We start from the raw sequence: 24,218 nt of genomic DNA on the forward strand, positions 1-24,218 counted from the left end.
GTTTTTAATCATCATCATTGGAATTTACAATTATAACGTGGCCAAAAGAGCAACTAAACAGTAAGAAATATTTTTGCGCGTTTTGTAGTGGCCAAAACTCCAAGCATCAGAACTCCCAGAATCCTCCTCGCTCGGCGAGAAGGTGACAGGGGACAGTAAAAATGGCCTCTGCGTATCTTACTCACCAGCAAAAGGTGTTGCGGCTCTACAAAAAATCACTGAGGCACCTGGAGTCATGGTGCATATTTAGGTAAGTGAAGTTGTCGTCGTTTAAATTTTCCGACGGATGGTAAAAAAAAAATGTACGACGGCGTTGTTGTTGTTGTTGGCCTGTTCGATGTGCTGCCTCGGCTAGCAGCTAAATGCTAACCGGGTCACTCATTCCTCAAGACAATCTGTTTCACTGCTGGAAAACTGGAAAACAGTTCACTTTGTTGCTAGCTAGAGTTAACCGATTGACTCCTGTCAAACTGTAATTTAACACTGACACCGTCTAGTTCAAATCAGTTCATTGTATATAGTGTTTTGGTCAAAGACAAGTGGTTAACATTGTAATTTACCTGGCGCTGGCGAATCAAATAACTCACAATAGTTGACTCAGTCTCAATATGAAAAGTCGTTTATCAGTGTTTGTGAACAGATTTATAAATGTACAATACTTGAAAGGGGATAAAATTCCAGTTGCACATTCTGTGGCCTAGTTTAAAGCTTAGGGTTGTTTTTGAAGGTGACAACTGTCTGCCCACTTCATCAGTGGAGTCTCAGACTAACACACATACTGTCATGTAAAATTATAGCCCAGACACCAATATTATATGCCGATGTTTGCTTAAAATGTTTGTATTGGGTGTGATGTCGGCACTGGCTCTGCTGTTATTCAGATATTATTGGTGCTGAGATTAGAATCCACACCATAAAAGTGGGAAATGAGGTGTTAGTTCTCTAGACAGTTGTTTCGATTAAATTAAATCATCCATTGGGTGATCTTGTCATTACTACTGTTTTTAAAAAGAACTATATTGGATGGCTCAAGCCTGGACATGGCATGCCATCACAACAAAATCTGTAATATTAGGCCTATAGATATTAGACAGCTTAACATACAGTGACTAAGCTTCTTATTTATGTTATTGGTATTGGATCCAAGTACATTCATGTACATCGTGTACATTGTGATATGAGTTATTAAGTGTCAGACATTGCATACATTATCTTAATATTATGGTTCAAGCTGAGGCACTTAAGAGGGTTTTCTCAAAAGAAAGGAATGCTGTTAATACATACATACATAATGTTTCTGTGGATTTATCATTTGTACAGCTTGCCTTTCTGTATTATCCTGCCTAGATGTATTGTAGTTACAGGAGACATAATGTTCTCCTTCAACACTATTAATAATATATAGTGATGGGATGATCTGCTTATGTCACGATACGATCTGACACGTCAACCACAATACGATGTAGTAAATAAAAGTTCAGTGACAACGAAGTCTGACTGTGCAGAATTCTGTTTATTTCTGAAACACGAATCTTTGTAGCGATGTCATTGGCTGCTAGAATGTAAACAACAATTAAAAAATGTCATTACAAATTGTAAATAGTATAATTTCATTGGAGAAATTGTGATGGTCAAGCGTCTCATGTATGATTACTGCAGCAGGATAAAATGGAGCTAATATCACCATTCGTTTTTCTGCTCCCCGATACGTATTGACACATTTTTGTATTGCGATATATTGAATTTCGATATATCGTCCCATCCCTAATTAACTGCTTCTGCTGTGGTTTTCTGTTGCCGTTGCAGGGACAAGTACCGGTTCTACGCCTGCATGCTGCGCGCTCGCTTCGATGACAGCAAGAGTGAGAAGGACATGGTGAAAGCCACCATGATGCTGAAGGCGGGGGAGGAGGAGTTCTGGGCCAACCAGCACCCCCAGCCCTACATCTTCCCCGACTCTCCAGGCGGGACGTCCTATGAGAGATATGAGTGCTACAAGGTAACACAGGGCTCGATATGATGCAGCGGAGCAGGACAGGAAACTTAACTTGTTTATCCTCCAGCCACACTGGCTGGTGGATTCCAAAATACACAAGTTACTTTAATATTTTACCAACCCAGTATGATTTGTTGCCTGCGGTTGTTTCTTGTCCACCTGTTGTTTAAAGTGGCTTCTCTGTGTTACATTGGTACTTACCAATACTAGTAGTAGTAGTAGTAGTACTTATTGTATGTTATGTGCGTCTCTGAAATGTATTGGATGCGATTCCAGTTACATCTGTTACAGTTTCTTTTTTCTTTTTTTTTTTCTGTGTTGCATGGGAATGAAACTAGTGCTGGGCGATATGGTTGAAATCAATATAACGATAAACATGAGGATTTTTTTCGATATATTTCACGATACGGCACACGTATGAAAAATCACAACAAATAATCGAATTAATGTTAATACCATTGAACCGAATGGTAATGTTAGCTGTGAAACGGAAGTGAAATCCGTGAAAAAAATGTTTCATACCTCATTTTGTCAGTAAAAATGTGCTTGTTATGATCAGTTCAGACAGCAGAATTGTGATGTGATTCCACTGAAAGCTCCTGAGCTGTCCCTCCTCCCTGCAGGTCCCGGAGTGGGTTCTGGACCACTGGCACCCCTCGGAGAAGGCCATGTACCCCGACTACTTCGCCAAGAGGGAGCAGTGGAAGAGACTGAGGGAGCAGAGCTGGGACAGAGAGGTGGGCTGCGCTGCATGTTCCCTGTCCACATGCTACCAGCTTGCATATCGCCTCTCTACATGCTGCATACTACTACAGCAGTTACCTTCACTGAGTTTTTGAAAGCCGATACAAGATTCTTGTATTGAAGCTGCCAGTAGCCGATATTTTGTTCTATATTTTGTGCTGATACTTGGTATCTTTAAATTCAGGATTTAGTGTTTCTCCCAGAATTTTCTTCTTGTCAGGGTGGAAAAGCCTCTGAAGCAGCATTTTAGACCGTCATGGGACACTAAAACTCTCCACTGAAACCCAGACTGATGAATTTATTTTAGTGTCAGCAGCTCTTTAACGCACAGTGTTGCTGACAGCTGATCTCTGGGAAGAGCAGTGCAAAAAAACACAGCAACGAATGCTTAGACCCAAAGATGGAGACAAAATAAAACAAAAAAAACCCAGATTCTTGCCGATTACCACTTAAACTGATTGATCTGTTTTTGATGTGGTGCAAATGGCGCTCTCCACTATGTTGACATCATTTTATGGCAGTGATTCTCGACCCAGTCCTCCAGAACCCCGTGTCCTGCAGCTTTTGGCTCCAACTCTATTCTTGCACACCTGATTGAGTTAAGGGCCACGCATTTTCATGACAACTTAATTGAATCAGGTGTGCAAGAGCAGAGCTGGAGCTAAAAGTTCCAGGACAGGCGGTCCTGGAGGATTAGGTTGAGAGACACTGGTTGATGGCGGCAGTGGGACAGTTTGTATCCATCAAATCCAGCAGGTGGCAGCAGATGTCAGGCTGTGAGACTCATGTCGTCTCTCTGAGTGCTCACAAAGTCCCACTGCACTCAGGCCTCTGGCTCCTTTTTATCACAACGCTTTCTGGAGGATTGGGGTGTTTTTAGTTGGTGGGAGAGATTTAATAATGCCAATCACCTGTTGCAGTAAACTATCATTCAAAACGCTTTGTCTTTGCCTTTTCCTCTTGATCTATGTGTTCAGGGTAGGTGGGGGAAAAAAGGTGAGGCTTTCAGTGACAGCTTTTAGTTTTCCATTAGAGGTTGCTGTGTCTTCATAGTGGATCCAAAAGAAAGTTTGTGTTACGGGCTTTACTGGACCTGTGGCTCGTTTTTGTCCCTTCAGAAGAAGCCTCTTGCTGCCATTCATTCTTGTCCAGTATGAAAAACAAACTTCCACAGAGCGAGAGAATCCATCACATGAAACATGAAGCCAAACTTTCTGTTTTCTCCTTATTTCATTGTGCCAAGTCCCTCAAAAACACTTTACTGTCACATCCATGGATTTTTATTCAGGGCGTCTTCGTTAGCCGGGACAGCAGTTCATTTCAAGCTAGGTTTGACACTGTAAAGTTTGTATTTTAAAAACAAGAAAGAATGAGTGAATGTTCAAGTATTTCATACGGCATGGGGGAAATGTAAACTGTATGTAGACAGTAGTAAATGAGCGCTAACTCTAAATGACATGGGTTTTCTCCTTTAATGCCCCTCTAAATCTTTGCCCCTCCCTCCACCTGCAGGTCGCCCAGCTGCAGGCTGAGACTCCAGCCGGCGGCCCCAGGACCGAGGCTCTCCCTCCGGCCCGCAAGGAGGGCGACCTCCCCCCCCTGTGGTGGCAGTACGTCACCCGCCCCAGGGAGCGCCCCACATAAACACCCTCCGCCTCCCCCGCATCGGTCACCCCATCATCTCCATATAAGGTGATTATGTCCTTATATGGCGGTAGCTGCGATTCCGTTGCGGCCGCGTCTGGGGAAACGATCACAACAACAACAACAACAACAGCATGAAGATTGGTTGATCTCTTTTGAATGACCGTCTATCTGTACAGAACAATACTGTTATGAGTGTTTTTTTTTTGGGAGGTTCTTGTGTGCAGGTTGCATGATAAGTCAGACAGAAATGGCTCAGAAAACAACCTGCCTGAATTCACAGTGATGCTTTAGCTGGGTGGCTTTGAGCAGTACAGTAGATGAACCACTTTCCCTGTATGAGAACAGCTGTTCCAATAAATGAATATATGAACATAATCTTCGTTTGGTGTACGCTGACTTATTGCACGCTGTCCTTTTTGAATCCAGGTAAGTAGAGCTGGGCGATGTGGTTGAACTCGATATCATCAATCATAAAGATTTTTTTTATATCAATATATATCACAATATGGCTCATGCATGCAAAATCACATTAAATACTCAAATGTTGATCCCACTGAACCGAATGGTAATGTTAGGTGTGATGTCAGACAAAACTGAAATTTTCAAATAATATTCCGAATATAACTCATTTTGTCAAGTTTTTAAATATAATTAGCTTGTTATTATCAGCTCAGACAGCAGAATTTTGTGTCGCGATATCCCAAAATCGCCACATCGTCACCATATGATTCCACTGAAAGACAAACGATAAACAATAATATTGAATTATCACCCGGCCTACAGGTAAATTCTTTGAATCTGTCACTTTCTGCTGGATTTCACTCCAAAACAGGCTTAAATTCATTTTTGGGGGAAAATGTTACTCTTAAGTTCATTACTCATTGTCGGAAAAACAATTGCATCCTGTAAAATGTTACTCTTTTATGAGGCGAGGAGTGAAAAAGATGACTAATAACTTGAGTAACATTCAGTAGTGAGTGTTAGTTTCTCTGAACAGGTGTCACATTTTCAAATGGTCAGTCTAATTTTGGAGCGAAACTCTTCATTTACACTTGCAGGCAAATCCGGTCTTCCGATCACATTTGATATTTTGGCAAAGTTGTACACAGAGTGAAGTGTGTGTGGCGTGGACCAGATTTGAAAATACATTGCACATATCTGCAGCAGTATAGGAGAGATCAAGTGATGTTCAAATCCTTTAAAGGCTCGCAAAAGATGTGAGAAGAGACACATAACCTATTTGGACACTAGCAAAATTATGGATAACATTTTAATAGATTTCTGGGAAGCTGTCAAAATTTCAGTCTAGGTGAAAGTATCATTTTGCTCATCTCATCTTCGCCATGGCTAAATAACCTTGGTATTGTTTTCTATGTTGGTTATATCATTTTTTATAGCATTATAATCTATCTGTAATTTCCATAACGGCTGACGTCTTTAATATCCTTACACTTAAACTGACAGGGCGGCTTGTCACCGTCAGTCCTGAGGCTGCAAATGAGGGATTAAGTATGTTTTATTTATTGATACTGTTTGACGTTTTAAATGATGTGAAAAATTCACATCTTCAGATTATAGCGTACTTGGTCGCAGAACCTCATCTGATAGGATACAGTGGCATTTGTATATTTTTGGCAAAACCTAAGAGAGAGAGAGTTTTCTTAAACATGGATTCATTTTGAAGAAATATCCTGATAACTTACACTATATGAAGATGTACAAAATCATCATGTGAAAATCCATGGAAACAGTTGTGATTTAAAAGTTCTTTATTGTTTCGAAACAACAGGATATTTATCAAGCAAAAACACAAAAGATCTGCAAAGTCACTCACTCACACATTGTTTCACTTCCCTTGAAGAAGCCTCTCATTCATATCAGCACAGAAGGAGTCCTCATATGACCACGAATATATCAAACTACAGTGGAAATAAAAGGAGTGCAGATTTGGCTACATTTAAAAATTTCTAATCTAACCTTTCTTACTGTATTTTAAATTAAATTAGAAACTGGAAAAATTGTAAACAAATTTGATTTGTTTTTTCTATGGGTTTGTTGAAACATAACTTACATCTTGACTGTGTTGCAGAAAATTGTAAAAAAGAAAAAAAAAAAAAAAGAAATGCAACAGTGAGTACACTTCTGTGTTTCAGTATAGTACAAGCCAAAAAAAATGATGACCATAAAATTTGAAAATGTCAAAATAGCTTTTGAAACCGTACTTGAAGCGACAACAGAACAAGAGATTTGTGTACATTTTAAAATATTCACCTAGTATGTTCACAATCTCTTCAAGTTGTCAGCAATAATGTAAGTGAAAATGGAAGATTAAAAAGCAATTTTGGAACATTTTCAAAGTAGTAATGTTTTGCTTTTATCTTTACTAAAGGTCAAGTTGTTGACTTTTGAGAAAGAAAAGAGAAGTCAAGCAGCTATAAGTTAGACTCCATGGTTCATAAAGGAGAGAAACAAATAAAATAAAAGGTGACTATGGGTGACAAAAATCAACACAATGGATATTCATATGTACTACTAACATTCAGACACAGGAGTAAAACTGTTGATAGATAATATGATATTTTATATTTGTGCAGAAACTTACTTCCAACATCCAGTCCACCAAGACCCACCCGCCCTACAGAAACCTCTAGAGAGACACGGCTCTCACTTTGTCTGACAAGTCCTCAAGATGCAACTTTACATTACGAGTTAAAAATACATGCTTTCTCCTCTGGCCCAAGAACTTATAATAACTTAATTGGTCATTTGGGTTACATTTATTAATGTGTTTTTCACTGGTAAAAACTGGTATTTAAAATGTATATATTACCATGGAAAGTCAAATATTTCATTTTCTAGAGTCGCTTACATTTAAAATGCAAGAAATTAAAAAGTAGCCAATGGATTAGTAAAAACAGGTGAACTTACTTCCAACATCCAGTTTTTTTTTCTGGCAATAATATTAATTTCTCTAGCAGTAAACTAAAACAAGACAAGAAATTCTTGAAAAACACTTGTTTATAGACATCAAGCCAAATCTACATATTAATTACATTGGATGCATTGTTAATGAAGAGTTTGTTAAATTGATTGATCCATTTAGAAACAGCATCATCAGAGTAATCCAAGTCCCTGTTGGAGTCAGTCAGAGCATTTCCATAGAGAGCCACTTTGCATCAGCAGCACCATGCTCCAGTGCTCTGGGAGAGTTTATAGTCCTGAGAGTTGAACACTGGATGACTGACAGCTGTCCTTCATGACAACAGAAGCCACAGAAATCCTCCTCATCAAAACATGACTTTGATCTCCATCCTCATCTGGACTCTCCTCTGCTGCTGCTTCACAGGTAAAGTCCAGAGAATCAAACTCCTCTCCTCTATGAACATCCGTCCCTCTGAAATGAAGCGGAGAAAACCATGACGGTGGTTTATGTTTTTGTCTCTGTATCCTCAGAGTCCAGAGGCCAGGTCACAGTGACTCAGCCTGGAGCAGTGAGGTCTGCTCCGGGAGGCTCCGTCACCATCAGCTGTCGAACCAGTCCCAAGGTTCACGTTTGGAGCATTTACCACTATTTATCCTGGTACCAACAGAGAGATGGAGAAGCTCCTAAACTTCTCATTTACGTGGCTAATACTCGAGCATCAGGGATTCCAGGTCGTTTTACAGGCAGTGGATCAGGGACTGACTTCACTCTGACCATCAGTGGAGTCCAGGCTGAAGATGCAGCAGTTTACTACTGTCAGAGTCAACACTATATCAACAGTCAGAATCTGTTCACACAGTGATAAAGCGTCGTACAAAAACCTCCCTCAGTCAGACTGAACTGACTGCTGCAGCTGGAAGCTACTGCAGGAACTGATACAGTTCACTGAAGACACACACACACACACACACACACACACACACACACACACACACACACACACACACACAACTATACATCTAGCAAAGTAAACTCCTGATTTATTCTGCTACAACCCGTCAGTCTGGGGTTTCAGATCGTTTTATTGGGAGTGGATCTGGGTCTGACTTCACTCTGACCATCAGTGGAGTCCAGACTGAAGATACAGGAGTTTACTACTGTCAGGAGTATAACAGCTTGTAATACATCTTAATACAGGTTATAACACATTAATACTGAAACAGTAATTATGGTGATAATTATTTTTTAAAAAGGACTTTCATATTTTACGGTTATATTTCAAACATACAAACTATCTTTCAGTCAAATATACTCAACTAACTCAAACTCAATGTAGAATTGCATCAAAGATGCATGAGATAACATAACATGAGATAATTTAATGCATAATGTCATAAGAAAATTGATTCCTAGACATATATTTATTAGTCAAACATACTGAGTATCTCATAGTCTAAAAAACCAACCAAGTCACTCATTAATAATTTGTCAAAAAAATAAAAGACATTTTAATCCATTGTGTAATTCACTAATATTCTTTAAATATGTTATATTTTACTTCAAATGTACCGAGTGTCCATTAGTCAAACAATAATCTCACGCTCAGACTTGAAAAGTTTTGAGGTCATTTCTAGTGAGTGTGAATGTAATTCATTTGACAATATTTATGAAGTAGTGATGTATTTTCTTGGCTGTGTTTCTATGTGTGTTCTATTCATGTTTGACCTCACCATGCTGACCTCCAACTTGTTGAAAGTCAACTTTCAAACCATTCAGCTGGTCCTTCTCCACCCTCTCAAACCAAGACTGGGAAGACTGGTTCAGTCTAACACAGACACACACTAGACTTTTTTTGCTCCATTCAGCCTCAGAAAACTGAACAACATTCTGTTAGTGATCATTTTTCCTTTTAATTTTTAAGGAAGTCTTCTAGCTTTTACTTGGAAAGGGGGACACGCCAAGGGTGTCTGTTGTCATCCTTTTTATTTGCCTCAGTGCTTGAGCGCTTTGCAGAGACAGAAGGATGACATGTAAATATTTCATGTTATATCCCTCTATGCTGACGATATCCTGCTTTTTACTTACTTACTTTACTCCTGAAAATGCTCTTACTACTTTTGCAGATTTATTACAAAGATTCAGCATATTTTCTGGATACATTATAAACTTGATACAGGCAGAGGATTTACCAATAGGACACTTTAGTAATGAGGGATCATTGGGTTAAAACATTGGATTATCTATCTACGTGTAACCATAGAGAGAAATTTCCAAACAATACATGAGAGCAATTTTACTGCAGTCATGCAAAGAGTGATAAGAAATGGAAATGAAAATTGCCTCCTTTCATCTTAACATCCACACCTAGCTCCTGCCTATCTTTAGGATATCACAGGTAAACATAATCACTTTCATGTTTCTGTCACAGAGTTAATGAATAATATAATAAGAATATCCATGGAAACACAGCTGAGTTGGTAAACAGATCTTTATTGTCTTAACATATCAAGAATCATATCTGCGAGCAGGAAAACATTACTTTTTTACTTTTTAAAGATGTAATGAGTCTGGTGAGAGAGAGAAAAAGAGAGAGGCAGACAGAGAGAGAAAGAGAGTGAGAGAGGGAGAGAGGGAGGGAGAGAGAGAGAGAGAGAGAGAGAGAGACTACAGTGCTGAGTGCAGACTGAGAGCAGTAGCAGAGTAAAACCAGTAGCAGAAGTCCCAGTGAGTCAGCTCAGGACTGGGAACACCGGTCTCTCCTCAGTGTCTCCGAGAGCGGAGACTGGGAGCCCTGGGTGGCCTCACAGGTCACAGAGCCCACCTTCCTCCACCGGTCCGCAGGGAGCCTCAGGGTGCTGCTCCAGCTGTAGCGGCCGTCCTTCTCCGGCACCCCGGGGCTCCTGCTCTCCTCCCAGCTGCTGCTGCTGCTGCTGCTGCCGTCCACCTTCCAGGCCAGCCTCCAGTCTGAGGGGAAGCCCTTGTTGGCCAGGCACATGAGCGTGGCCTTCCCCTGCTGCAGCTCCACGCTGGAGGGGGGCAGCACCGTCAGGGTGGGACGGACATCACCTAGGAGACACCGATCAGCTTAGAGGACAGGAAGGCTGCGGCTGTCAATCAATCACCGGGCGGTTTGACACCTTTACTGTGTGAGAGTCCATTTTCCCCTTTAAGGACTTTCTGTCAGATGCTTTTTATGCTCCACCAGTCACTCACTCACACATTGTTTCACTTCCCTTTAAGAAGCCTCTCATGCATATCAGCACAGAAAGAGTCCTCATATGACCTCGAATATATCAAAGTACATAATAAAAGAGCATAGATTTGGATACATTTTAAAATTTCTTTTTTAAATCAGCAAACATTTCTAACTGTATTTTAAATTAAACTAGAAACTGGAAAAAGTGCAAAAAAATTGGATTACAAATACATTTTTAAATGTATTTTAAATGTATTTTTTTTCTTGATGTTTGTTGAAACATAACTCTGTGTTTCTGTAAAGTATAAGCTAAAAACAAATCATGATCATAAAATAAGAAAATGTTGAAATAGCTTTTGAAACCGTACGCCTACTTGAAGTGACAAAATAAGACATTTGTCTACATTTTCAAATATTCACAAGTTGTCAACAATCATTTAAGTGAAAATTCAAGATTAAAAAGCAATTTTGGAAAGTAGTAATGTTTTTCATTTATCTTTTCTAAATGTCAAGTTGTTGACTTTTCACAGTATGTCTACAATGTGTAAAAACAAAAGTGTAGTCAAGCAGCTGTAAGTTAGACTCCATGGTTAAGGAGAGAAACAGAGAAAAGAAAGCTAACTGTAAGTGATGTAAGTCAACACACTGGATATTTATATCTACTTCTAAAATTCAGACACAGGAATAAAAGTCTTAATAAATAATATGATGTTTAAAATTTGTGCAGAAACTTACTTCCAACATCCAGTCTGGTTCCTCCACCAAAAGTCCACCACAGTGATACAAACTCATTGAGCCGCCGTACAAAAACCTCTCACTCTAGAGAGACACGGCTCTCTCACTTTGACAACAACAAACTCACCAAAATCAGGCTGAATTTGTAAAACCTAGCTAGCTCATGTAATAACTAGCTAAATTATCACAAATAGCACAACATTCCTACATTAATCACTTTTGGTTTGTATACTGTTAAATTTGTCTTGTAGTGATATTTATTTCTCTAGCAGTGAACTTAAACAAGCCAAAAGAAATTCTTGAAAAACACTTGTTTATAGACATTAAAACAAATCTACATATTAATTACATTGGATGCATTGTTATGAAGAGTTTGTTAAATTGATTGATCCATTTAGAAACAGCATCATCAGAGTAATCCAAGTCCCTGTTGGAGTCAGTCAGAGCATTTCCATAGAGAGCCACTTTGCATCAGCAGCACCATGCTCCAGTGCTCTGGGAGAGTTTATAGTCCTGAGAGTTGAACACTGGATGACTGACAGCTGTCCTTCATGACAACAGAAGCCACAGAAATCCTCCTCATCAAAACATGACTTTGATCTCCATCCTCATCTGGACTCTCCTCTGCTGCTGCTTCACAGGTAAAGTCCAGAGAATCAAACTCCTCTCCTCTATGAACATCCGTCCCTCTGAAATGAAGCGGAGAAAACCATGACGGTGGTTTATGTTTTTGTCTCTGTATCCTCAGAGTCCAGAGGCCAGGTCACAGTGACTCAGCCTGGAGCAGTGAGGTCTGCTCCGGGAGGCTCCGTCACCATCAGCTGTCGAACCAGTCAGCAGGTTCATGGTAGTAACCATTTAGCCTGGTACCAACAGAGAGATGGAGAAACTCCTAAACTGCTCATTTACTATGCTAATCAGAGAGCATCAGGGATTCCAGATCGTTTTACAGGCAGTGGATCAGGGACTGACTTCACTCTGACCATCAGTGGAGTCCAGGCTGAAGATGCAGCAGTTTACTACTGTCAGAGTTACCACTATATCAACAGTCAAGCTCTGTTCACACAGTGATAAAGCGTCGTACAAAAACCTCCCTCAGTCAGACTGAACTGACTGCTGCAGCTGGAAGCTACTGCTGGGACTGATACAGTTCACTGAGGACACACACACACACACACACACACACACACACACATACACACACACAGAACTTAGTTGGCAAGAATTTATGATGTTGTTCATAGTGTCTCTACCAGTTTTCCTTCTGAAGTTAAAACAGCCCACCTCCCACCTCAACAACCTGAAAGTTCCCCCAAATGAAGAGGACAGTTCCAGTGAAGAAGCCCAATCAGACCCATTAAAAGCACAACAACATCTAGCAAAGTAAGCTGTCCTGACAAAGGCAGGAGATCCTATCCATGTTGTCATCATTGTCTCTAAAGCACAGTGAGCATGTCAGAAACCTGGGTGTTATTATGGACGCCAATCTTAACTTCCAGCATCACATCACCAATATTACCAAGACAGCCTTTTACCATTTAAAAAACATTTCCAAACTTAGGAGCTTCCTGTCCCCGTCTGACTCTGAAAAACTGGTCCATGCATTTATTTCCAGCAGATTAGATTACTGTAATGCCCTTTTTGCAGGACTTCCCAAAAAGACAGTAGGTAGGCTCCAGCTCATCCAGAATGCTGCAGCCAGAGTGCTGACTGGGACTAGGAAAATAGAACACATTACTCCTGTACTGAGAACACTTCACTGGCTCCCGGTACAGTATACAATTGATTTCAAAGTATTACTGCTTGTTTACAAGGCCCTAAATGGTTTAACTCCTAAATACATTTCCGACCTGCTCACTGGCATGCGCACGCAGCGACCGGCAGTGAGAGTTTGGCGTCCTCGTGTTGGTGTTTTATACTTGTTTTGAAGGTTTTATGTGTCCTTCCCAACCACTCAGCTGTTCCATCTCCATCCTGTCAAACCAAGACTGGGAAGCCTGGGAAGACTGGTTCAGTGCAAACACAAACACAAACAAAATTTCTAAGGAAGTCTTCTAGCTTTTACTTGGAAAGGGGGACACGCCAAGGGTGTCTGTTGTCATCCTTTTTATTTGCCTCAGTGCTTGAGGGCTTTGCAGAGACAGAAGGATGACATGTAAATATTTCAGGGGTTAAACCTTAAGTTCACACTCATGTTATATCCCTCTATGCTGACGATATCCTGCTTTTTATTTCTACTCCTGAAAATGCTCTTACTACTTTTGTAGATTTATTACAAAGATTCAGCATATTTTCTGGATACATTATAAACTTGACACAGGCAGAGGCTTTACCAATAGGACACTTTAGTAATGAGGGATCATTGGGTTAAAACATTGGATTATCTATCTACGTGTAACCATAGAGAGAAATTTCCAAACAATACATGAGAGCAATTTTACTCCAGTCATGCAAAGAGTGATAAGAAATGGAAATGAAAATTGCCTCCTTTCATCTTAACATCCACACCTAGCTCCTGCCTATCTTTAGGATATCACAGGTAAACATAATCACTTTCATGTTTCTGTCACAGAGTTAATGAATAATATAATATTAATATCCATGGAAACACAGCTGAGTTGGTAAACAGATCTTTATTGTCTTAACATATCAAGAATCATATCTGCGAGCAGGAAAACATTACTTTTTTACTTTTTAAAGATGTAATGAGTCTGGTGAGAGAGAGAGAGAGAGAGAGAAAGAGAGAGAGAGGGAGACAGAGAGAGAGAGAGAGAGAGAGACTACAGTGCTGAGTGCAGACTGAGAGCAGTAGCAGAGTAAAACCAGTAGCAGAAGTCCCAGTGAGTCAGCTCAGGACTGGGAACACCGGTCTCTCCTCAGTGTCTCCGAGAGCGGAGACTGGGAGCCCTGGGTGGCCTCACAGGTCACAGAGCCCACCTTCCTCCACTGCTCTGCAGGGAGCCTCAGGGTGCTGCTCCAGCTGTAGCGGCCGTCCTTCTCCGGCACCCCGGGGCTCCTGCTCTCCTCCCAGCTGCTGCTGCTGCTGCTGCTGCCGTCCACCTTCCAGGCCAGCCTCCAGTCTGAGGGGAAGCCCTTGTTGGCCAGGCACATGAGCGTGGCCTTCCCCTGCTGCAGCTCCACGCTGGAGGGGGGCAGCACCGTCAGGGTGGGACGGACATCACCTAGGAGACACCGATCAGCTTAGAGGACAGGAAGGCTGCGGCTGTCAATCAATCACCGGGCGGTTTGACACCTTTACTGTGTGAGAGTCCATTTTCCCCTTTAAGGACTTTCTGTCAGATGCTTTTTATGCTCCACCAGTCACTCACTCACACATTGTTTCACTTCCCTTTAAGAAGCCTCTCATGCATATCAGCACAGAAAGAGTCCTCATATGACCACGAATATATCAAACTACATAATAAAAGGAGTACAGATTTGGATACATTTTAAAATTTCTTTTCTAAATCAGCAAACATTTCTAACTGTATTTTAAATTAAACCAGAAACTGCAAAAATTGCAAACAAATTGGATTACAAATACATTTTTAAATAGGATTTTTTTCTTGAGGTTTGTTGAAACATAACTCTGTGTTTCTGTAAAGTATAAACCAAAAAAAAACATGACCATAAAATTAGAAAATGTTGAAATAGCTTTTGAAACCGTATGCCTACTTGAAGCGACAAAATAAGACATTTGTCTACATTTTAAAATAATTGCAAGTTGTCAACAATTTAAGTGAATATTGAAGATTAAAAAGCAATTTTGGAAAGTAGTAATGTTTTTCATTCATCTTTTCTAGTATGTCTACAATGTGTAAAAACAAAAGTGTAGTCAAGCAGCTGTAAGTTAGACTCCATGGTTAAGAAGAGAAACAGAGAAAAGAAAGCTAACTGTAAGTGATGTAAGTCAACACACCGGATATTTATATCTACTTCTAAAATTCAGACACAGGAATAAAAGCCTTAATAAATAATGTGATGTTTAAAATTTGTGCAGAAACTTACTTCCAACATCCAGTCTGGTTCCTCCACCAAAAGTCAACCACAGTGATACAAACTCATTGAGCCGCCGTACAAAAACCTCTCACTCTAGAGAGACACGGCTCTCTCACTTTGTCAGACAAAACTAAAACTACAAGTCCTCAAGAAGCAACTTTATATTAATCGTTAGGAATACATACTTTCTCCTCTGGCCCAAGTCTCATAATTATTAGATTGGCCATTTGGATTCATTTTATTAAATTGTTTGTTCATTGGTGAAAGGAATTTATCATTTACAAAATACATATCAACATAGAAAATTAAATACGTATTTTCTAAATTACACTGAATATGTAACACATTAAAATGTAGCTCATGGATTACGAAAAACATGAGATAGGTTACTTACTTCCAACATCCAGTCTGGTTCCTCCACCAAAAGTCCACCACAGTGATACAAACTCATTGAGCCGCCGTACAAAAACCTCTCACTCTAGAGAGACACGGCTCTCTCACTTTGACAACAACAAACTCACCAAAATCAGGCTGAATTTGTAAAACCTAGCTAGCTCATGTAATAACTAGCTAAATTATCACAAATAACACAACATTCCTACATTAATCACTTTTGGTTTGTATACTGTTAAATTTGTCTTGTAGTTATATTTATTTCTCTAGCAGTGAACTTAAACAAGACAAAATAAATTCTTGAAAAACACTTGTTTATAGACATCAAGCCAAATCTACATATTAATTACATTGGATACATTGTTAATCAAGAGTTTGTTAAATTGATTGATCCATTTAGAAACAGCATCATCAGAGTAATCCAAGTCCCTGTTGGAGTCAGTCAGAGCATTTCCATAGAGAGCCACTTTGCATCAGCAGCACCATGCTCCAGTGCTCTGGGAGAGTTTATAGTCCTGAGAGTTGAACACTGGATGACTGACAGCTGTCCTTCATGACAACAGAAGCCACAGAAATCCTCCTCATCAAAACATGACTTTGATCTCCATCCTCATCTGGACTCTCCTCTGCTGCTGCTTCACAGGTAAAGTCCAGAGAATCAAACTCCTCTCCTCTATGAACATCCGTCCCTCTGAAATGAAGCGGAGAAAACCATGACGGTGGTTTATGTTTTTGTCTCTGTATCCTCAGAGTCCAGAGGCCAGGTCACAGTGACTCAGCCTGGAGCAGTGAGGTCTGCTCCGGGAGGCTCCGTCACCATCAGCTGTCGAACCAGTCCCAAGGTTTATGTTGGTAGCTACCACGAATTAGCCTGGTACCAACAGAGAGATGGAGAAACTCCTAAACTGCTCATTTACTATGCTAATCAGAGAGTATCAGGGATTCCAGGTCGTTTTACAGGCAGTGGATCAGGGACTGACTTCACTCTGACCATCAGTGGAGTCCAGGCTGAAGATGCAGCAGTTTACTACTGTCAGAGTTTCCATGTTATCAACAGTCAGTATGTGTTCACACAGTGATAAAGCGTCGTACAAAAACCTCCCTCAGTCAGACTGAACTGACTGCTGCAGCTGGAAGCTACTGCAGGAAGTGATACAGTTCACTGAGGACACACACACACACACACACACACACACACACACACACACACACACACACTGTCTCTACCAGTTTGCCTTCTGAAGTTAAAACAGCCCACCTCCCACCTCAACAACCTGAAAGTTCCCCCAAATGAAGAGGACAGTTCCAGTGAAGAAGCCCAATCAGACCCATTAAAAGCACAACAACATCTAGCAAAGTAAGCTGTCCTGATGCCGACCCCCAAACCACTGCTGAATGATCCAAACAGCTTATCCACGCTGGTCCTGGAATATCTGGACTGTCAGGATCCAAACAGATCAGGAGGATCATTCAGTCAACTGGATCAGGAAGCCTTATTTAGATAGAGGAAAGTCAAGAGAGTCTTTTTCTTGAAGGAAGGGAATAGTTGGGTGAACACATGTATCTGTTGTACACATACAGTCGATCACAATATTCTTCTAAATCGCCTTGTGAACTACATTGGTATCCGAGGCCCTGCACTTTCATGATTTAAGTTTTATCTTTTCGATAGAATGCAGAATGTATCTGACCACAGCATCATCTCTGAATGCTCCAATGTGAACTTTGGTGTACCACAAGGTTCAGTTCTAGACCCATTGCTATTCTCTATTCACATGCTATGATATAAATGTTCACTGCTATGCTGACAAAACTCAAATCTATAATGACTGCAATCAATCCTTTGGCGAACCGGGAGCCAATGACGCCAGAACAGGGGAAATGTGGTCTCTCTTTTTGGTACCAGTGAGAAGCCTTGCTGCAGTGTTCTGGACCTGCTGTAGGCGGGACAGGGAAGACTGACTGATACCAGAATACAAGGAGTTACAATAGTTGAAGCGACAGGAAATGAATGCATGTAAAACTATTTCTAGGTCGTGAAAAGAAAGGAAGGACTTGACTTTGGAAATGGTTCTGACATTAAACTTCTTGATACTAAATGCCAACAAAAGATAGGTTAGTTGTAACAAAAAGATCTCGAGTCACTTTAAATTTGCGGGAGTCCCAAAGCTGAAAGCCTTGGCATTACATTTGATCCAATTCTCTCATTTGACTCACACATCAGAGATATCACAGGGATAGCCTTGATAGCCAATGAAATTCTTGTACATGCATTTGTTTCCTCGAGACCTGATTACTGTCATGTCTTTCTGGTCTGCCAAACTCCAGTGTTAAAACCCTTCTAGTTGTACAAAATGCTGCAACTACAATATTAACTAAAACTAGAGAATTCAATCACATTACACCCATTGCGACCTCTGTTTACTGGCTCCCGATTCAAGCCGGATCTGATTTCAAAGTATTTCCACTAATGTACAAATTGTTATATGGGCTTGTGCCGTCATATTTATCTGACATAATCCCTTACATACATCCTCGTGTCCTCTGATCGCAGGACGCTGGTTACCGTCCCGATAATCAAGGAGAAATCAGCAGGCAGCAGACAAATTTCCTACAGAGGTCCCTGTCTTTGGAGTCAACTTACTCTTGCCATTAGGGAAGCTAATTCTTTGGAAATCTTCTATCCAAACAAAAAACCTATTTATTTTCACTGTCATAAGACCAACCCTCGCCCTGTTTATTTTGGGACCGATACAGTCTCTTCTTAATTCATAATTACTTTAATTTAGACAGCATTAATATGGGAACAGGCTGTTGGGAATCCAGTTTAGGGCTACCTCTTGGTCTGTCTGCATCATTACACTCACTGTCTGCATGCTGTCTGCATGAAGGTGTACGCATTTGAACATTTCTGCTCAGAGTGTGTGGATCGTGCTTAGTTCACTTTATTAAGACCTTCTATTAATCTCATGTACATGAGGATCATTTAAATAGTCAATGCTCCCAGCACTGAGGGGGAAACACCATGATATGCTCAGGACAGCTACACTTCACTGACTCTGTGTGTGTGTGTGTGTGTGTGTGTGTGTGTGTGTGTGTGTGTGTGTGTGTTTGCATATCAGTCCTGCCTCTCTGCTCTCCACCCGTTAAGAGGCCAGTGTTGATCAGTGGCTGTCCAGGCCTTTCAGAGCCACTGACACGCCGGCAGCACAATGATGATGTCACAGATTCTACTGCTGGGCACCCTGGGGCTCCTTGTTCAGGGTGAGACTCTCTTCTGAAAACTTTGCTTCAGGATGCAACCAGGTTTACCAGAATGATGTTCTGCTATGATGGAGAAACACTGAAACAACCAGCATTTACCTTCTTCCATCTATTCTCCATGTTAAAGAAATTATACTCTTCTGTTTTGATATTGATCATCTTTCTCCAAGCTGTATTTGTCTCAATAACCCTTCTCCTCTTTTTCATATTTTCCAGATTCAACAGGAGAAATCATTGTGACTCAGTCTCCTGAATCTCAGTCTGTTGAACCAGGACAGACTGTCTCTATCAGATGTAAAGCCAGTACAAGTATGGGTAGCTACCTCCAGTGGTACCTTCTGAAACCTGGAGAATCTCCTAAACTTCTGATTTATGATGCTACAAACCGTCAGTCTGGGGTTTCAGATCGTTTTAGTGGGAGTGGATCTGGGACTGACTTCACTCTGACCATCAGTGGAGTCCAGACTGAAGATACAGGAGTTTACTACTGTCAGCAGCGTAACAGCTTCCCGTTCACACAGTGATACAACGTCGTACAAAAACCTCCCTCAGCTGGAGAGGAACTGATCTGACTCAACAGCTGCAGAGAAACTAAAACATTAGAGGTTTGACTAAAAAGATCGTTCATAGTAGCATACAATAATATCATTTTAATCATGAATATATTAATTATTTTCTTTAATTTTTCAAATTTTTAATATAGTTTTAATGATTATATTGTTGAAACATGGTTTGAAACAAGATTACTGTTACAGCGAGTCCAACAGTTTACTCAAAGTCAAACATTTTAAATATAGAATGAAACCTGTCATGAAGCAAGATATTTTAAAACAGATTATGAGACAGTGATACTTAACTTATTTAATTTATTTTCTCCTTCAGAATTATAGCAAATAATTTAATCTCTTCAATAAATATTATTTAATGAATAGTGTTAATAAGTTTAATACTGATTTCATATAGGATTATTTTGTCAATACTGAGTATTGTTTAATTCCAAAAAACTTCACAAACTCAGACTGATTACAAATCTCCAACAAAAGAAAAGACAATTTAATGCATTGTGTAACTCAATATTATTTAAATATGTCATATTTGAATACAAACATACTGAGAGTCCTTTAGTAAAACAATTATCTCAAGCTCAGAGTTGAACACTTTTGATGTAAACTATTTCCAGTGAGTCTAAATTAATTCATTTGACATTATTCATGAAGTAGAGATACATTTTCTTGTCTGTTTCTGTTTCTGAAAATGGTTTCATCCTCACATCCACACCTAGCTCCTGCCTATCTTTAGGATACCACTGGTAAACACAGTCACTGTCATGTTGTATCACAGAGATAATGAAAGTGTGACAGTGCATTACATAATCGTAGAATTTATTTCTCAAATCATGACCAGTATCCTACTCACTTTACCCTGAGACAAGCTGATTCTCTGTGGATTTAATGGAACCACTGTTACCATTAAGACAGCATCATAAGACATCTGTTATTTTTATATTAATATCCATGCATGGAGACACAACTGATTTTGTGGAAAAGTCTTTATTGTGTTAACATATTAAGAATAGCGGCGTTACTGTTGTTGTTGTCCAGGCACATGAGGGTGACCTTCATCAGCTTAGAGGACAGGAAGGCTGCAGCTGTCAATCAATCACCAGGCGGTTTGACACCTTTACTGTGTGAGAGTGGATTTTCCCCTTTAAGGACTTTCTGTCAGATGGTTTTTATGCTCCACCAGTCACTCACTCACACATTGTTTCACTTCCCTTTAAGAAGCCTCTCATGCATATCAGCACAGAAAGAGTCCTCATATGACCAAGAATATATTAAACTACGTTGGAAATAAATTAACAAATTCAAATTAGTTTTGTTCACTTACTGTGAAAAAACCCCCAAACTGATCGAAATTAGTCTCAGTTGGTAAAATATTAGCTAGCTGATGTAATAACTAGCTAAACTTTCAATTTATGCCCCACATTTACAAGATTAATAACTTTTTGTCTGTGTTTGTGTTCGTTTGTAAAAATGTAGCTTACATAAATGCTTAGTCAAGAGTTTGTTAAATTGATTGATCCTTTTAGAAACAGCATCATCAGAGTAATCCAAGTCCCTGTTGGAGTCAGTCAGAGCATTTCCATAGAGAGCCACTTTGCATCAGCAGCACCATGCTCCAGTGCTCTGGGAGAGTTTATAGTCCTGAGAGTTGAACACTGGATGACTGACAGCTGTCCTTCATGACAACAGAAGCCACAGAAATCCTCCTCATCAAAACATGACTTTGATCTCCATCCTCATCTGGACTCTCCTCTGCTGCTGCTTCACAGGTAAAGTCCAGAGAATCAAACTCCTCTCCTCTATGAACATCCGTCCCTCTGAAATGAAGCGGAGAAAACCATGACGGTGGTTTATGTTTTTGTCTCTGTATCCTCAGAGTCCAGAGGCCAGGTCACAGTGACTCAGCCTGGAGCAGTGAGGTCTGCTCCGGGAGGCTCCGTCACCATCAGCTGTCGAACCAGTCCCAAGGTTAATGCTGGTCTCTACCACGATTTAGCCTGGTACCAACAGAGAGATGGAGAAACTCCTAAACTTCTCATTTATGGTGCTAATAATCGAGCATCAGGGATTCCAGGTCGTTTTACAGGCAGTGGATCAGGGACTGACTTCACTCTGACCATCAGTGGAGTCCAGGCTGAAGATGCAGCAGTTTACTACTGTCAGAGTTTCCACATTATCAACAGTCAAGCTCTGTTCACACAGTGATAAAGCGTCGTACAAAAACCTCCCTCAGTCAGACTGAACTGACTGCTGCAGCTGGAAGCTACTGCAGGAACTGATACAGTTCACTGAAGACACACACACACACACACACACACACACACACACACACACACACACACTGTCTCTACCAGTTTTCCTTCTGAAGTTAAAACAGCCCACCTCCCACCTCAACAACCTGAAAGTTCCCCCAAATGAAGAGGACAGTTCCAGTGAAGAAGCCCAATCAGACCCATTAAAAGCACAACAACATCTAGCAAAGTAAGCTGTCCTGATGCCGACCCCCAAACCACTGCTGAATGATCCAAACAGCTTATCCACGCTGGTCCTGGAATATCTGGACTGTCAGGATCCAAACAGATCAGGAGGATCATTCAGTCAACTGGATCAGGAAGCCTTATTTAGATAGAGGAAAGTCAAGAGAGTCTTTTTCTTGAAGGAAGGGAATAGTTGGGTGAACACATGTATCTATTGTACAGACACTGAGTCCGGCCAGAAGAGGGGAATGTGGTGTCAGACTGTAGAAGGAAACCTTGGCATCAGAAAACAAGGCAACAGTAAACATGTCGTCCCACATGAATTACGAAGTCCCCACCTCGGCCAATCACCTTGTTTTGAGCTGTAATTGTTCTTTTGCCCTTGGGTCAATCAATGTACTTTTGAATGCTGGAGTGCAGCAGATAGATGCATTAGTTTCCAAAGTTTGATCAAAATCATATCAGTGATATCTGCAATTTTGTGTGGGACACATGGATGAGTGAACAAACCAGGTAATGTGTTCCCCCTTCAGCTGATCAGTGTAATTTTGAAAATGTGAGAATGCAGTGGTCAGATGCATCATTCCCCCAAATTTCCCTCAAAAAGCAAAATCCAACAAGTAAACAAACATTGTAATGCCCTCCTTACTCCAGCACAATTGGAAAAATTCCAGAATGTTGTAATGAGACGCATCATTCCTTTAAATTTCCTGAAATTCTGATCAGCAGCGTCTGAAATATTGTGCGTGACGTACAATTAAACTAAGTTTATAGTGCCCCCCTGAGGCTGACCAATGTAATTATGGAAATGCTGGAATGGAGCAATAACATGCATCATCAACTGAGGTTTCATCAAAAACCAATCAGTGGCATCTGAGATATTGTGCATGATGGACGGACGGTCAAATGTACCGTCCTTAGTCCTTCCTCCAATTTCATTTTGGGGAACCGTAAAGCCAAGCCACTGGATTTAAAGACTAACTCCAAAAACAGGGAAACTCCTGAAGACATGGGAAACTCATTTGAAAGCAGTTTTTAAATCAGAGTTGCCGACAAAATAAAAACAAATACAACCCATTAAGATAAACAATGAAGATGCCAGGTTTTAATTTAAAAAGGGATTGTAGAAGAATCATACAGTCAAAAACAAGAGGAATAGGTAAAACCAAATTAAAAGCCTGTGTGTAATAAATAGTGTTTCTATCCTGATGGGAGTGTGGGAGTGGTCTCTTCTAGGATGACAACGCTCTGACACTTTATTAAGACCTTCTATTAATCTCATGAACATGAGGATCATTTAAATAGTCAATGCTCCCAGCACTGAGGGGGAAACACCATGATATGCTCAGGACAGCTACAGTTCACTGACTCTGAGTGTGTGTGTGTGTGTGTGTGTGTGTGTGTGTGTGTTTGCATATCAGTCCTGCCTCTCTGCTCTCCACCCGTTAAGAGGCCAGTGTTGATCAGTGGCTGTCCAGGCCTTTCAGAGCCACTGACACGCCGGCAGCACAATGATGATGTCACAGATTCTACTGCTGGGCACCCTGGGGCTCCTTGTTCAGGGTGAGACTCTCTTCTGAAAACTTTGCTTCAGGATGCAACCAGGTTTACCAGAATGATGTTCTGCTATGATGGAGAAACACTGAAACAACCAGCATTTACCTTCTTCCATCTATTCTCCATGTTAAAGAAATTATACTCTTCTGTATATTGATCATCTTTCTCCAAGCTGTATTTGTCTCAATAACCCTTCTCCTCTTTTTCATATTTTCCAGATTCAACAGGAGAAATCATTGTGACTCAGTCTCCTGAATCTCAGTCTGTTGAACCAGGACAGACTGTCTCTATCAGATGTAAAACCAGTTCAGGTGTTGGTAGCTACTTCAACTGGTACCTTCAGAAACCTGGAGAAACTCCTAAACTCCTGATTTATTATGCTACAACCCGTCAGTCTGGGGTTTCAGGTCGTTTTAGTGGGAGTGGATCTGGGACTGACTTCACTCTGACCATCAGTGGAGTCCAGACTGAAGATACAGGAGTTTACTACTGTCAGCAAGATTACAGCTTCCCGTTCACACAGTGATACAACGTCGTACAAAAACCTCCCTCAGCTGGAGAGGAACTGATCTGACTCAACAGCTGCAGAGAAACTAAAACATTAGAGGTCTCACCACAAGGGCAGTTCATTATAGTATACAATAATAATATTTTCATGATGAAAATATTTTAAGTAATTCAATGACTTCATACTTTTTACTTTTTAATGATTCTATTGTTGAAA

General features: G+C 40.5%; 1 protein-coding gene and 4 pseudogenes across 1 annotated transcript; 3 read left to right on the forward strand and 2 right to left on the reverse strand.

Annotated features, from left to right (window-relative positions):
* Positions 1-134: 134 nt before the first annotated feature.
* Positions 135-4,762, forward strand: ndufb9 (NADH:ubiquinone oxidoreductase subunit B9). Its single transcript, XM_071922340.2, has 4 exons — positions 135-250; positions 1,807-1,999; positions 2,620-2,733; positions 4,253-4,762. Exons 1-4 carry the CDS (start codon positions 162-164, stop codon positions 4,382-4,384), a joined length of 528 nt encoding a protein of 175 aa, XP_071778441.1. The 5' UTR covers positions 135-161; the 3' UTR covers positions 4,385-4,762.
* A 5,282-nt stretch (positions 4,763-10,044) lies between these two features.
* LOC144542830 (Ig kappa-b4 chain C region pseudogene) lies at positions 10,045-11,406 on the reverse strand (annotated as a pseudogene).
* Positions 11,407-11,824: 418 nt separating this feature from the next.
* LOC144542943 (immunoglobulin kappa variable 3-20 pseudogene) lies at positions 11,825-12,312 on the forward strand (annotated as a pseudogene).
* Positions 12,313-13,958: 1,646 nt separating this feature from the next.
* On the reverse strand, positions 13,959-15,643 carry LOC144542831 (Ig kappa-b4 chain C region pseudogene; annotated as a pseudogene).
* Positions 15,644-16,218: 575 nt separating this feature from the next.
* Positions 16,219-16,712, forward strand: LOC144542902 (Ig kappa chain V region 3547 pseudogene; annotated as a pseudogene).
* The last annotated feature ends 7,506 nt before the right edge of the window (positions 16,713-24,218 follow it).

Source organism: Centroberyx gerrardi, chromosome 19 (genome assembly GCF_048128805.1).
Source record: "Centroberyx gerrardi isolate f3 chromosome 19, fCenGer3.hap1.cur.20231027, whole genome shotgun sequence".
Classification (NCBI taxonomy): Eukaryota; Metazoa; Chordata; class Actinopteri; order Beryciformes; family Berycidae; genus Centroberyx; species Centroberyx gerrardi.

Coding starts and splice junctions, on each gene's coding strand:
- ndufb9 (XM_071922340.2), top strand. CDS start 162: ATGGCCTCTGCGTATCTTACTCACCAGCAAAAGGTGTTGCGGCTCTAC. Junction 2,000..2,619: donor AGAGATATGAGTGCTACAAG/GTAACACAGGGC, acceptor TCCTCCCTGCAG/GTCCCGGAGTGGGTTCTGGA. Junction 2,734..4,252: donor AGCAGAGCTGGGACAGAGAG/GTGGGCTGCGCT, acceptor CTCCACCTGCAG/GTCGCCCAGCTGCAGGCTGA.